This window comes from Centroberyx gerrardi, chromosome 4, assembly GCF_048128805.1.
Source record: "Centroberyx gerrardi isolate f3 chromosome 4, fCenGer3.hap1.cur.20231027, whole genome shotgun sequence".
NCBI classification, from domain to species: domain Eukaryota; kingdom Metazoa; phylum Chordata; class Actinopteri; order Beryciformes; family Berycidae; genus Centroberyx; species Centroberyx gerrardi.
In genome coordinates this window covers 10689834-10705804 of record NC_136000.1, presented here as the reverse complement: position 1 = coordinate 10705804, position 15971 = coordinate 10689834, and the positions used below count along the sequence as shown (strand labels likewise).

At 42.6% G+C, this 15971-nt stretch overlaps 1 protein-coding gene across 1 annotated transcript; it reads left to right on the top strand.

Moving 5' to 3' along the window:
- The first annotated feature begins 9509 nt into the window (after positions 1 to 9509).
- irak4 (interleukin-1 receptor-associated kinase 4) lies at positions 9510 to 15880 on the top strand. Its single transcript, XM_071897465.2, has 11 exons — positions 9510 to 9809; positions 10152 to 10297; positions 10766 to 10936; positions 11544 to 11704; positions 11798 to 11862; positions 12666 to 12780; positions 12870 to 12979; positions 13159 to 13345; positions 13873 to 13935; positions 14409 to 14573; positions 15578 to 15880. The coding sequence occupies exons 1-11, from the start codon at positions 9649 to 9651 to the stop codon at positions 15647 to 15649; spliced, it is 1416 nt and encodes a 471-aa protein (XP_071753566.2). The 5' UTR covers positions 9510 to 9648; the 3' UTR covers positions 15650 to 15880.
- The last annotated feature ends 91 nt before the right edge of the window (positions 15881 to 15971 follow it).

The window sequence follows — 15971 nt, the reverse complement described above, 5'->3', positions numbered from 1 at the left end:
GTGTAGTCCGTGCCCTTTGACCCGTCTGAACGGACATCAGAGGTAATGGCCTAATAACACCTCTCCAGACATCACAAGAAATCACTGCTCAGTTATCCACAGACATTATCCCTCACATATGGAACGACCCTCAAACTCTTTCCCCTCCATCCCACCTACAAAAACACACGCTGTGAGCAAACGCACCAACCCCCTCCTTCCATCACACTTAAAATATATGACCCATAAATGCCCTGGTGAGTATCTCTCTCTCCATCGGTTAACTCCGTGTTGATGGCATCTGTCTGAAACACCTCAATTTGTCTTCCTTAGCCCTGAGGACTGGTGTTACGGTTATGTGTTTATGGAGAGAATATAGCTTTACAACTGCCGATGAGTGTCCTTGGGATTATTTATGTACCTCTTGTCAATTATCACTATTTGCGTCAGTGTCCTAGGATAGCTCCTGATTTTGATGATACAGACACTCAGAGCGGCATCAGATGTTTCTTCTTACTTGTGTCGGTGGTCCAGGCTGTCTGCTTGAAACATTGTGTTATCTGGGGCCCAGATCTGGCTCTCCCTCCCTCCCTCCCTCCCTCCCTCCTTCCCTCCTCTGTTGGCTGACTGGCTGTAATGGTCGCAGAGAAAAGGAGGTGTCCAGTGCACCAGAGAGACAGCAAACACAATCTTATCCAGCCTCCTTCAGACCCGGCGGCATGCGTCCCAGATAGCATCTGTACACTATCAATGACAGACAGGGTGTGGTAAATCCAGGGCTTTGGGATGTGTGTGTGTGTGTGTGTGTGTGTCTTGGAGGGGTTGGGGGCTGCTGGACGAACACTCAAGGTGATCTGTCAGGAATGGAATGGAAATGGCCGACCTCAGTTCACCTACACTATTTTTGTGAATGGGACCAGTGATGCTTTCCGAGAAGTCTGAGAGCGCGTGTTGAGACAACTTCTGCAAAATCCCATAACATTGCTTTTCAGATCTTATCACTGTATTAGAGGGGTTTTAGGGCATATGTATACATTGTTATGTCCTGCTGATAATCACAATATGTAAAAATTTGATTGTAAAATACATAAGATGTATAGCTTCAGCTGAGTTGCATTAGGGGCTTGAGTTGCATCAGATCTCATCTGGAATCGTGATAAGAATTCTTACTTCATGAACAACATAACATATTTATAGTAGGCCTATCTAATCTCTAATGTAAATTTATTTGCTACAGGATTACCAATATACGCCACCAAACCAAGATTATTATAGACTCCAAGCCGTGTGTATTGTTAAACTCATTTGCAGATCAGTCGACTCTGAGCAGGATTTGCTTCTCATCCAGTGACTGTTGTAATGATAATCCCAGGCCTATAATCTGTAGGATTCTGTTTCCCAACAGTGTCACAGTCTATACTTGCAGCTCTGTCCGCGCACTGAGCCTGACACTTCTGCTGCAAGCACTTCTGCCTCGACTTTTGATCTACTCTTCAATTACACCGTGTAGCAATCATCTCACATCCCAAAGATGGTGATTGAAGTTAAAAGGATTCACACTGATAATTTGGCAACATACTTGGCTATTTTAGGCGGCTACACATGGGTACACTGAGATTTAAGGGAATTTACAACTTTGTTGTTTCTTGATTCTTTAATGTAATCTGTAATTCTACATACTTAATTTTTCCTGTTACTTTCCCCTGCCTATTAACTGCATTGAGCTACATACAACACAACATGCAATCACATTATGCCTTGTAATAGGCGGTGTTACAGTCCAACACCATGTGCGTTGCCTTATGATGACACCCTTGGATTTACATGACAGCTAAGTACTGGAAAATGGGGCCCCAGTGCTGAACTTCCACAAGCCTCCCTTTATGTGCTAGCTTTTCCAGAGGTGTAAAGGTGAAGCGTGAGTGACTTGAAGCCTATTGAAAGACGCTGACCTTTTCTTGAGGGAAACACTACATGGGTTTAACATACAGACACAGAAAACATGACCGGATTAGCACATTTCTGAGTATTGCATATGAATGATGAAATATGTCAACCTGCCAAGGATCCCCATGTTCAACTTCAAAGCATTACATACATGTTTGTATTTGCCGTTGGACTCTCAGCTGGCCAGAAGTTACACTGGCTGTGCTGTTTTGATCCAACTGTCAGAGAGAACAGACTCCCCATATGGACACACTGGGGGATCAACAGAAAACAGTTTATTGCCATGCCTCTTACACACACACGAACACACACAACCATCCTGTTCACCATTGTTGTGCTGTTTAATCCATAGAGTCAGTCTGTGGTGGATGTGCTCAATCCTCCATATCATCCACAGCCACCATTATTCTCAGCTGTTCTTATTTATAGTCCACTACACATTGCCACCAACGCAGTTTTCCCTATGGATAAAGGATAAGTCTACGGGATTAGGATGACTCAGCATTTTAGGTGCGCTTATAAGAGCTTGCCGGGCGTTAACCCCAAGTGTTAACAATACACAAGAAAAGGCTTTGGTGTTGGGGATTGGGAGGGATGAATCGCGTGATAAACACTCACAATCTTCTCTGCGGTGAATAGAAACTCAATGTTCGTGCCTATAAGGGTCAATTATAAGATTTATGACTTTATTAAATAGACACTCCTGGATGGTTGAGGAGCTGTAGCCTTGATACTAATAATTTCCTGTATATTTATATATATATTTATTTAAGTTTTGACAATGTATTTGTCAGGGCCAGAGAGCATATAGAGTGATTCTAAGACTATGACTGATTTACTATCCACTGAAGGCATTCAGTATTTGTTCATTTTATTTGTTAGTATCAGCACAGAATCATGAACAGTAAACAGTAAGTACAGTGTGTATACAGTAAGACATGTTACTGTAATTGGACAGAGATATCTTGTTCAGTTAAGTGTACAGTACTCTATTGTACAGCACCAGTACTTTAAACAGATGTTTCTGGATAATTTCCAGTCACATTCACCTCACTTTACTGTAGCAGACAGACAACATGTAATTACAAACATTCAATGTGTATCATCAAATGAATACTATGTGTCATAGTATTGTATATTTTGTGTTACACCAAGGAAATTTATTCACACATCATTTCAGACACCAAAAAGCATAGAGGCAAACTTTACCAAGAAAGTTACAGTGTACGTCTTTGTGTCAAGCCCTTCAGTAATCTTCTTTACCCTTCCCTTTGTATAGCTCTTTACCTAATCCATCAACATGTCCTAGCAGGTTTTCAAGAAAAAGTGAGGGACAAATAAGGCGGAGCATTGTTTTATAGTCTGAAGAATAAACCACCTGTGGCTGTCTTTTGTCATTTGTGAGCCGAGCATATTCTCAAGGCCTCAGAGCTGGTTTCTTAGATCTGCTTTGAAGTCTCAGAGAAGCTCATTGTGAGTGATTGGAGTAACCACTCCAATTCACCTTGGGTTATTTATCCAACCAAAGACAGCTATCTTTTCAAAGTATTTACAGGATGACAATGTAAGGCAAAGGAAAAGGGAAAAACCTAGAAAGAGAAAGATTAGAAAACAAACAAATTAGGAATCAGTGAACCATTAAGACAAAAAAAAATCTTTTGTATTTAGTAATGCCAGCAGCTTAGTAGCCCGGCCCACCTGGGGCTGAAACCCCCTTCACATCCTGAAACCTCTCAATGAAGGTTCCTGGTATTCTGGAAACCTCATGAAAACTTGCATGGCACAACGAGTGAGAAAGAAAGGGAGAGACCAACTCAGATGTCAATGACTTGACCCTTGATCTCTCATTGGCCACAGGCAGCCAATCAGAGTCAACCATTGTCAGTGAGGAAAACTACAACTTTTCTTGTCAGCATCTCGGGTCAAAAGATGAATTAACTAACAATCCTGTTTGCTGTGTCTTACATCTTGTGTTGAGGTTCCTTGTTGATGTCAGGGGAATGTTAGCAATTGCAACACATGTGTTGCTGGTCATTTTGCGGCTGTGAAGCTGTGGATTAGCACTGACGAGCGTTGGATTACAGGGTCCCTGCTGGGGTGTCAAGGGCCACGCTGGCTGCTTTCACCTCCGCCCTCAGCAGAGCAAAGCATCAGTGGCAGGGGTTACCTACTATCAATGATTTGCTTAAAGAAGATCAGAAGGCCTTTTCAACATTCGGCGGTCACTATTGACCTGCACCACCCCCCATTCCCATGAATTACGCCCCAGTTATATCTTGGAGAGCCCCTACAAAAGGACGCCCCGTAGAAATCTGACTCCAAACAATGGAGGTTATAGACTCAGCGAGAACCACAATGCATCTCTCTGTAGCTCTGACCCTCAGGAAGTGAGGCATTGTGTACATACAAAAGAAAGTGGCAACTCTCATTATAAAACAGATATATGTTTGTAGCGGCAGGACAGAAAATGAGGCCATGCTCACTTTAAAATAGATCTACCAACCAGTATTACTTTGTACGAGTGTCTAGTGTATCTGTTGCCCATGTCTCTTGCCATGTTGAATTCAGGTGCTTGAGTGCATTTATGATCTCATGGCTTTTTGCCAGACATCCCAGACTACACCAGAGTAACAAGTAGCCGCCAAGCAGTGGAGATGCCAGGGACTCAGGGAGGGTGTTCTTTTTTTTTCATGTTGGTGCGCTCCACTGGACAGATAATTTGGGATTGTGGCCAGAGATTTCTGAGGAAATATGAGAGGGCAACCTCCTGCAATCAGGCAGTGTCGGTGACCACTCGAGTGCAACGTAACAGCGAGCTGCCACTCAAGATGCCGCCAGATCATTCTTTGGAAGCAGACTCCTGATGAGCTGTGCGTTTGTGTGTGTGTGTGTGTGTGTGTGTTGGCATGTGCATGTTGCATAGGCACAGGAAGAAGCCCGTCCACCAAAACAGCTGCTCCAGATGTTTTCCTAGACATGCTACAGTCCACAGAAGAGGACTGGAGAGTTAGTTAGCCTTTACTGCTCATAACCTACTCCAGTTAGTATTTTTTTGAACACACAAGTGACTCTAATTTCTGGTTGTCATATCACCTCACATTACATGAACCCCAGTCATTTTTAAGGTGTAACAGTGTGTTTGTTTTCTAGAAATGCTATTTTTTTGCAATTTCAAATGTTTCTTTTCTTTCATTTGCTATGTAAACTGCTTTCATATTTGACCCATATCTACTTTCCATCATGTCACAGCATAGGTGCTAATTTTGACCACATTGGTCAATTAGAGTTGTTGCAGGCTACTACTGCCCTCTATGTGTCCCATGGGCAACTACAGTTCACTGATGTTTTCTCATTTGAACAAGATCTGCATTACTAAACCCATCGGTACAGTGTGGCAGGCCTCTTAAAAGTGGCAATAAACATTCTGAAGGCATACCAATAAAACACATTCCAAAACAAAAACTAATAAAAATCAATATATTCAAGACGCTGGAGTCTGTGCGCTGGCAGGATTTTTCCATGAAGAAACTACATTCCTGTGGCCAAACAGTGTTCCAGTTTGAGAGGAGACCTCCTGTGGTGAACCCTCAATGTCCGTCAGTGCCACACTGCCAAGGGCCTTGTATGGGCAGACAGCGGGCATACAGGCATACATTGAAGCTCCTCTATTAGCCCCTGCTGCTGTGCCCTTACCCCCTGTTGCTCCTCTCTCTGCCCAAGTGGGTCCTCCCATTCATTTGGCTCATTTGAATTCCAACATGGGAGACCTCTGATGAGCCGGGTGAACTGTTACACTACATGACAAGACTTCTAATTAATCACAGGGACTGTACACATTGCCTCTTTCGGGTTGACTCGTGAACATAAATCTGACCCTTTTTTGCATTAGCGAGTTAGATGCGCCTGTACAAGACTAGTAGCCGCTCAAAGCACCGCATGCAGTCATACAGCATTACAGAGTATTTTGCTTTGTTGTCTTATTTTAGGTGTATATTTATGCATTCAAGCCTCACATGTTAAGCAAAAAAGCTTTATGTGCAGGGGAGAGAAGATGGCAGTGACAAATTCTGCATATTGTTGCTGTCAGGTGAAAACCCTGTATCTCCAAAATGTCAACTTTTCAGGAACTAAGAAAAACAGCCTTGTTTTAGTTTGATCACAATGCATTTTTGACTTAATCCTGTGGATTTTCTCTTGGTTTCATAAGCCCAAGAGGTCAGATAATTTTCTCAACCCACTGAGGAGCATGTAATCCTTGAAACATGAAAATCACCAAAATTGGAGTTGCATGGTTTTCACAGGACAGCAGTGTAGTGACGTTAGCAGCCTTTGTATCTCACCTATAGGGTAGCTAGTACTGTACTTTCCCTCCTGTTTAACCGCTGTGGTTCCCTGGACATCACATGACTTCCTCTGATCACTTCCTCCACCTGCAGAGCTTCTCCCTGCTGATTTAAGCCACTCTGGCACTTCTCTCCCCCCTGACCTTGTTCCCAAACGGCAGGGGATCTCCCTTCTGCTCTCCCTCTCTACCGTCCTCCCCTCCCTCCCTCCCTCCCTCCCTCCCTCCTTTCCTCCCTCCCGGATACCTCCCTATTCCTCCTCTCTCATGGCTATTGTGTATCCCTGTGTTTTGAGAGATAGTCGATTGCTTTTCTCTCTTGTTCCCTCATTGTCTTATTCTCTTAACCTGTCTAGCTGTATCAATCTCTCTCTCTCTCTCTCTCTCTCTCTCTCAGGAGAACCCAAAGCTGGCCTTGCTCCCTGTCTCTGCGTGTGAACTCATGTGTGTGCAGTGTAGGGATCCTTCCACTAAGGTTAGGGGAGGCATACAGGAGACTATTAGACACTTCAAAGAGCCCCCTGTGTGCAGGTGTGAGGGCTGTCCCACACCAGTGCATGCAATGACACACACACACACACACACACACACACACACACACAGCATTAATCTGAGGGCTAGGCGGCTTGTCAGTTGCATGCCCCTGTCAAACGTGGAACTCCTTTGAAGGTCCCTCAGGCACCATGCAATATCTTTACAATACAAACATCACACCTAACTGCTCACAACCTCGGGCTTGTATTTACACACTGATACAGCGCACACACACACACACACACACACACACACACAAATACACACACACACAAGGGGCAGGCACACTTCACAGCTTAGCAAGCACACACAATCACTTTGAGAAACTAACACAGATGCTCACAAATGCACTCACACACACAGTTACACACATAACTGTACACACACACACACTTAGACGCACATTTTTCACAAGAAACAACCCGATGAGCCCCCAGTAAGTTCATAAATTCAGTATTATGTGTTTGTGAAAGCCTGTATCAAACGTCAGGAATAAAGAGGATACACACTTTTGGCCACCACAATTGCACTAATGGCTCTAATTATGCTGTTCCATACAAAATGACTTAATTGCAGTTTGTTTACACATGTGGAGAGGTCTCCTTTTCATGTAATTCAGACCATGTGTATGCTTTGTCAGAAGATATAAAAAGTCCATTAGGGAAAAATGCAGTGTCTCTTAGTTCATGACTCACTAACGCATTAACAATGTGTGTTTATTATAAAGAGTGTCATAGTGTCATCCACCTATCCCAGAAACATAATAAACAAGCCTGTGTGTGACACTTGACTCTTGGTTTAGATTAGCCGTCCTCCGCCCTTTTGCATCAGCATGAACTTAAAAGACATTCAGCTGTCAGCAATCATAGAAAACTGTTGTTTTATCACTTGGACTGATGTTAATGATTTTCCTTCAAATCTGGAATGCCAAAAAAAAAAGATAGTTTTTGTTTTTGTGTGTGTTCTGTGCAGTGTTTGCTTCTGAAATAGTGATGGCCATATGCTTTGGGTCAGTGTTTCCACAGACTTCATTCTGCTCACCATCATTTCCCATATGACACACACACATACACCAGAGATATTATAGTTTTACAATTTCCATCAGTTTAAAATGTTGTTTTATTTTGAAATGTAGTTTAGTTTCAGTTAATTTTTGCTAGTTTTAGTTGCGTTTTGGTTAAAGTGGTCATGTCTGTGTGGAGTGGGTTGGTAGTAGCGGTTTTGTGTAGGCCTACATAATGACAAAAAACTGTCCTTTGATGTGCACAGTAGGCATCAGTGTATTGATCACGTATTGATTGTTGATCAGGACCCATTCGTGACAACAGGACTCTTTCTCCACCTCACTCACAGTAAAGCAACTGGCAAAAGACTCAAATAAATAAATTCATTTTTATTTAATTTCAGTTCGTTTTGGAGGCAAACTTTTTAGTTTCAGTTATTCTTTTCATCAGCCTAGTTTCAGTTTTGGTTTCAGTTCCATTTCGGTTTCAGTTAACTGTAGTATCATTCACACACACACACACACACACACACACACGTGCACAGTTCCATCTTTATGCTGTACCTGGGCCTCTCCATAACCAGCCCCCACAGTGCAAATAGCAACTAACAGACCATAAACAGATCAAGTGTTGCTAGCAAAGACAAAAACTGGCTCTCTAAGCAGGTTAAAAATAATGCTTACAATTATTTGCCGATGCTATTTGACACAGTCTGGTTTGATGAGATTGTTTGTTCCACTACTTGAACATAAAACATACATAAAAACATAAAAACCAGGTGCATGCGGTTGTTGTTGTTTTTTCCCTGTGATGGACAAGAAGTCTCTGCTGCACCAACTTGCATGGTAAGCAATAAACACACAATATCTTCCAATACTTATTTTTTTATGCAGCCAGCTAGGATGCCCAACACACACACCACATGGAACTGATCATAGATCCACATCCAAAAGACCATAAACAAATCAGATACTGCTAATGGAGAGAGAGAGAGAGAGAGAGAGAGAGAGAGAGAGAGAGAGAGAGAGAGAGAGAGAGAGAGAGAGAGAGAGAGAGAGAGAGAGGGGGAGGGAGAGAGAGAAAGAAAGAATATAATGATTAATTTGTTTAGACTTCCAGTTGAGCTGCCAAGCCGCACAATCTCCCCTGTAGTTCTCATTTCATCATGTTTGCTATGGATGTCTGTATTAGTTTAACGAGTAGCTGCAGAATGGAGAATGGGGTACAGCCCTCACCAACTGAATGCAAAATGTGATGAATGACTGTTGGTTGTCCACTAGAGGGCACTGCAATGCTTTAGGCAAATGCACAGGATCTCTCTCTCTCTCTCTGAAATTCAAATTAAAAAATGCTTTATTGGCATGAATGACAATGTCAGTGTTGCCAACGCAATGAGATGTACAAAACAATGTTATATGAGCAACAACAACAATTCAATTTTTATTAAAATAATTGCATATCCAGTGGAGAATCCCTCTCTCTCTCTCTCTCTCTCTCTCTCTCTGACTTGGAGTTTCAAAAGTGGGGCACATGGATTAAACTGTTCCCTTACCTTCATTCACTGAGCATACAGCGCAGAGTGCAGCTTTCAAAATCTCAGTGCAAGTTTATTTCCGCATTGTAGGTGGAGACGTCAGCGGGATGCAGTGTTACGTGTGGGGAAGTTGCCCAATATCGGAAAAAAACACATTTCGCTGGGCTGTGAACATAACAGTACTTTTTATGGGTAGGTGCACTCACTAGAGATAATAAAAACGCCATAACCGCGCGGTGTAATTGATGATATAATGTGTGCGTAGTTGTCAGTAGCAGCTCAACGTGTCGCCGGGCTTTTCTCATATAATGAATAATGCAGTAACGTCCGGTACTTACATTCGCAACCTCAACTATCGTATACGTCGCAAGTTGGCGGACTTTTTGGACCCTCAAGACAGGTGGAGAGATGTTATTGTCTCGATACGGAAGCCCAGTGGGGAGCCGAGGTACTCCCAGCATCATGTCAGGTAGGCGGTCAAACTGGTCACACCCAGACTCATTTCATGCACTATTGCGCTGTTAAGCCATTTTATTGCTTTACTGATCATATAATGAGAATGATGTATCATAATTTCTCTCTCTCTCTCTACTCTCTCTCTCTCTCTCTCTCTCTCTCTCTCTCTCTCCCAATTCAGCTTTATTGGCATGACAAAATTAATAGCTATTCTAAATTCTAAATAAAATTCTCTCTCTCTCTCTCTCTCTCTCTCTCTCCATCTCTCTCTCTCCTCCTCTCTCTCTCTCTCTCACTCTTCTCTCTCTCTCTCTCTCTCTCTCTCTCTCTCTCTCTCTCTCTCTCTGGCCCACAGGAGGTTTGAAGGCCTTGTTGCAGAGGGAAGAAGTCCCACAGTTGAATTACTGAATGACTGGGGGACAACCAACTGTACTGTGGGTGAACTGGTAGACATTTTGAAGAGCCACAAGTTACTGGCCCCCGCTAGTATACTGTTACCTGGTATGTTTCAAACTCACATTTAAAGCATGTGTGACATTTTCACAAATGTATGTGTGTTTACTATACTCTCTATTGCCGGTTGATATAATGATTTAACCTATTAGCCCACACTGGTAGCGGTAGTCTGGTAGGTCTTTACCGGGAAAAATGCTCTTGCACACAGAAAGCGATGTGGTTGATTCTAGCAGCTGCAACAGTGGTTTGTTTGAGATAAATAGAAGAACTGGGTAGTAAGCATGAGCAGCGATAGCCACCATGACTGAATAGACAAAGTAAAGACTACCTTCGTCAACAGAAAATCCAATGAAATAGAATTCATTGTACTGGCCGCGCTGAGTGATGTCACCAAAATAAATTACAAAAAAAACAAAAAACATGAATCTCAGGGATTACCACTTTAAGGATTCAGACCATGCTTTTTATGTAATATGCCTTTTCATTTATTTATTTATTTATTTTTTTATCCAGAAAGTGTGATAGCGCCCGTCTCAGCAGAGACACAGCAGGCCGCTCCAGCGATAGAAACAGACAGTTCCGCTCCAACCAGGGTGCTGGGAGAGACAGACGGACAGACTCCACCAGTCAGCTCTGCTCCGCACCCAGAGCCTCCACCAGAGGACAGTGAACCGGGACACACAGGTGGTTACACTCTTATTGAGGGATATAGTGGAGGGTAAACCCACCCGCGCCCTACTTACCCACCTTTTTATTTGTGAAATGGAGTTTTAATACCCACATTTTTAAGCTGATCTTAATGATATATACTGTACGTTATAGTACACTCTGTGTCATTTTAATACATCTGTACTTTTCAACATAACATATGTTAATGACAGTACATTTTAACACAACATGTGCGTGTGTGTGTGTTGTCCCAAAGAAGACACACATGTGTTAAAAATGACACATCCTCCTTTCTAAGAGTGTATATGTTAAGTGAGAAGTATCAAGGTAATATAGGTTGCATGAAAATAGTGTCTTTAGACTTTATTACCATTTTATTACCAATACCATTATATTGTTAGTTCTCTTTTTTATCCCTATACAGTAGCCCCTAGAGAGGTCGTATGAATGTGACTTTCTATGCAATTAGTGCTACATCTATGCATGAAGGGGAGTTATAAAGTATATGGAATCACAGAAAATCTAGGTCCTTGGTAATGAGTTACCTAGTTGACCAGTAGGTGGCAGCATTGGGACTGTGGCCATAAACCTGTGTGACCCCTTTGCATGTGTCCATGATTAGGCTTTACCAGTTTCTTGTACTATGAGCTGATGAAGATCACGGGCAACTTTGATGATCGTCCAGTGTCAGGCGGCGGGAGCAGACTGGGAGAGGGAGGCTTTGGGACCGTATTCAAAGGTCTCATCAACGACAAACCTGTCGCAGTGAAAAAGCTCAATCCAGTGAGTGACAGTGTTCTTATAACATTTGATCTCCTAGTTTTTGACACATAGATAAATCTCATATCTGTTATAATCACAATATATTCCTTTTAGATGGAGGACACCTCGCTGGACGAGCTGCGAGTTCAGTTCAACCAAGAGATCCAAACTTTGAAGGCGTAAGTTTCTTCTCACTCTGCATGTTGTCCTCTATGCCCTCTATATCCTTGTTATTCAGCAGGCTATTGAATGACTCACAGCCATTACACTATTTCATTAGCCAGAGCGGAGGCGCGTGAGCCGTTTCTTAAGCAGCCATCTAAATCAAAGTAATGGAACTATAGAGAGTTATGGCATTAACAGAGAGTCTGGGAATAGTAGCTCCGTGAGCAGAGTATCACCAAATACCTCTCTGTTTTAGACTGAATGGATACTTTGCCCTCAAACACTGTAGCTATTGTAATGAATTGCGTTTTAAATGGGGTTGTTTGATGCAGACTTTGGTCAAATAGCATATGTAAATACTTCTCATGGGTTGGTTCAGCTTATCCCTGTGTGAGATATGTGTGGTTTGCCACATAGGCAATGCAACAAGTGGCAGAGAGACTGGAGCATCACAGGGAAATAACATATTCATAGTATCCCCATGATGTCACATGCATTTCCAACCAATATGGTGCTTTCCGTAAACATAGCTCATTGGCTGTGGCTGTATAATCACCTGTTAATCGTATAATCACCTATTAATTTATTACAATCGGCTGTTATTTTCCCACCAAGATGGCCATGTGGTGATATAACAGACTACTATGAATATGGAAGTCAAACTAGTACTATTCCTTTGATTGACACTGCTTGAATTGTCTATATGTCCGTAAACCCCACCCACCTGGTGCGCCAAGCAGGTTAAAAAAAAAATGCTAGGGATTATTTGCATGCTGATTGACACAGGTCTGATTTGATAAGACTGTTTGCTCCACAGGTTGAAACATGTGAACTTGGTGGACATGGTTGGCTTTTCCGGTGATGGACAATACCCATGTTTGGTTTACGCCTACATGGCCAATGGTTCTTTGCTAGACCGACTGGCTTGCTCAGTAAGCACTCTCTACACTACACACGCTATCTTCTGGTACATGTGTTCTTCTATACATATATTTCAAGTCTGTGTTTTTTGTCCTTGTAGGAGGAAAGCCCTCCACTGTCCTGGAAACAGAGGTGTTTGATAGCTGTGGGGACAGCGAGAGGCTTGGAGTATCTGCACAGCAACCATCATATCCACAGGGATGTTAAAAGGTACGTTAAGTATGCTGGGATTGTGTTGTTTGTTTCCTCGATAATGATTCCTTGTAAATGATCTCGTCGTGAATTATGAACATGAACCGAGAGAGCATTAGATATGTGAATCAGATCACGCTTGATGTTTCAGTGATCGCCGTTCATATTAATCGCTGTCAAATATTGTTTTCTTCCAGTGCAAATATACTGTTAGATGAAAAGTTTGTGCCAAAGATCTCAGACTTCGGGCTGACGAGAGCGTCGGCCAAGCGGTCGTCGACAACCATGATGACGGAGAGGATTGTGGGGACTCGTGCATACATGGCACCTGAGGCGCTGAGAGGCGAGATCACACCCAGATCCGACGTCTTCAGCTTCGGAGTGGTAGGCCGTCCGCAGACATACACACACACACACACACACACACACACAGAGATGGGGATAAAGTGGTCTATTTAAGGGATGGAGAAACTGCAGCTGTAATGTAAAACACAGAACACAACTCAGCAATTTACTTCTGCAAGGCTCTCCTGAAACTACTGACATGTACATTGTAGGACACAATGATTAAAGTATACACCTCTTCCTTTCTTTTATTAGTAGTATCTTTCATTATTTCCCGTTAAAATATCAGAATTCAGCATCAGTTTGTTTTCTGTTTTCTGTAAAAAAGGTGAGTAGTATTATCCAAACTAAAGATGTCATCGCTGTATGACATCAATCGAATGTTATGATATGAGATCAGCACCCTATATTAAACTGGCTGACCCCACATATCGTACAGTATAGCTTGTATGTCTTATTATGTCAGCTGTGGGAACACTACGGTGTCTGTGAAGCTCGGTGGAGGAATAAGAGGTTTGCTGTTGTCCGGAGCCATGTGATTAACCCCATCTCTCTGTCATCTACAGGTGTTGTTAGAAATATTGTCTGGACTCTCGCCAGCCGATGAAAACCGTGAGCCACAGTTCCTGGTAAGCAGCACAATAGGGGCTTTCACTTTCTATCGCGCCACAGTTTACCATTCTAGCGTATGAATTAAAGACGCCGCATTTCATTGGAGGGTTATTAGTTAGTAATCATCCAAAGTTTTATCAGTGCTATTACGTTTGTCAGCCTGTGTGCTCAAAACTTATGTTGTAGTTTTACTGCAGCAGTTTATGGACCTGATTTGAACTTTTGCATGTTTTATATTTTTTTTATATGAAAGATATTAACCAGTTGCCTCTGCTCCCTCCTGTGTTAACTTCAACAATTGTTAGGGTGGCAATACACAAAGCGTTCTTTTTGGGTAGTGTAGATTGGCAATGGAGATAATAAATGCAATAATGATAAAAGCAATAATTCATCTTGCCCTCCATAGTGTCTTAAAAAGTCGCCCTGTTTAACATCATCATTCAGTTGGCTGTAGTGTGATTTGCCGCTCTTCCCTCCCTCACTCTCCCAGATGGAGCTGAGGTACGATATAGACGATGAGGATGAGGAGCTGACTCTGGAGGACTTCCTGGATAAGAAGATGAGACACTGGGAGCTGAGCCAGGTGGAGAGGATCTACTCCTTGGCCTGCAGCTGTCTCCATGACAGGAAGATCAGACGGCCGCTCGTCAAACAGGTACGGTCAGGAAATACACTATGGAAGTTATAGGTAGAAAATAAGGTCAAATATTTTGGCTATAGATTGCGTTGACAAAATGTTTATGTTGAGGGAGAAATGTTTATTTTTAGGGTTAACAGGGTAGTGTATTGATTAGGGAGAACGTCCTGGAGGTCCCCAGTTCAAGCCCCTACTTCAGTGCCCTTGAGCAAGACACTGAATCCCTAGAAGCTCCAGGAGCGCTAGCAGGGATTCAGTCGCTGGCCCTTTGAATTTCAACGAGGGAATGGCACTTTGCTCAAAATGAGAAACTCTTCTGTAGTCGACCTCTCTGTGGAGGGGGCAAGCAAAAAGACAATTTCCCTGCGAGGATCAATAAAGTATCATATTATTGCTATCATTAAACCGTCCGTCCGTCCGTCTGTTAGCAGGGTATCTCAAAAAGTTGGGGTATCTCAAAAAGTTGGTCATACCCAAGCAAGTTTGGGTATGAGCCAAGGAAGAGGGCATGGGCGTGGCATATCACCAAAACGTGCATAACTGTCTTGCGGGGTGTTGTGGGGTGTTGTCGGCCTTGGCGGAGGTCTGTGCTCTACTGAGCACATTTTCTAGCTGAAAACATAAGTTAAGTCGCTGACTAGGTTGAACTGCCTGGGACAGAGGCCCATGCACATTCTGCAGGACAAAAATCACAAAGGAAATGCCTATGAAAGGATTTGCGTGTTCACTTTGACCCTTCAGTTCAACTGCTGGGCCAGGGATGATGAGAGGAGAGAATAGCAAACACCCAAAAGCTTTGATGTGGAGCGAACAGTGAAGAATTTGAGACAGATAAATACCCCTAGAGCAATGAAGTTGCCTTCTGAATGAAACGCAGGATTTGCCATAGCTTTGATCACACTCCTGTATTTCCTGTATCTGAGTGACATTCTCATTCTCTGTATGAGAAAGATGAGATGAAAAGGCTCATGTGTTGTTGGTTTGTCTATTTCAGTTATTACAATTGAAATCTGCCTTAACAGGTCCTGTCAGAGCTTGAAGAAGTTGTCAGAAGCATTTCACCGGACTCTCAGCCACAGGAGAGTGAAGCATAGCGTGTGTGAGAAGACGCAGGATTTCTGCGCCTGTCCTGAACGCAATGCTGCTTGCACAAGCAAACTGACAAGTGTTGTCATACATTCCTTCTCAACAATGATTTTGATAAAATGGATTTGCTTGTAAACTGTGAGCAATACAAAAAGACAGTATTTTGCACCATCTTTATTTTTCTAATAATAAACTATATATTTATCATGTGGTTGTCTTTGAATTATATACTACATATATTAAGAAGCCTGTAACTCAGTTTTTACTGTTGAGCAGTTGTTACAAAAATACTATGTTGAAAGTTTTTTATGCATTATTAAAGTCATATGG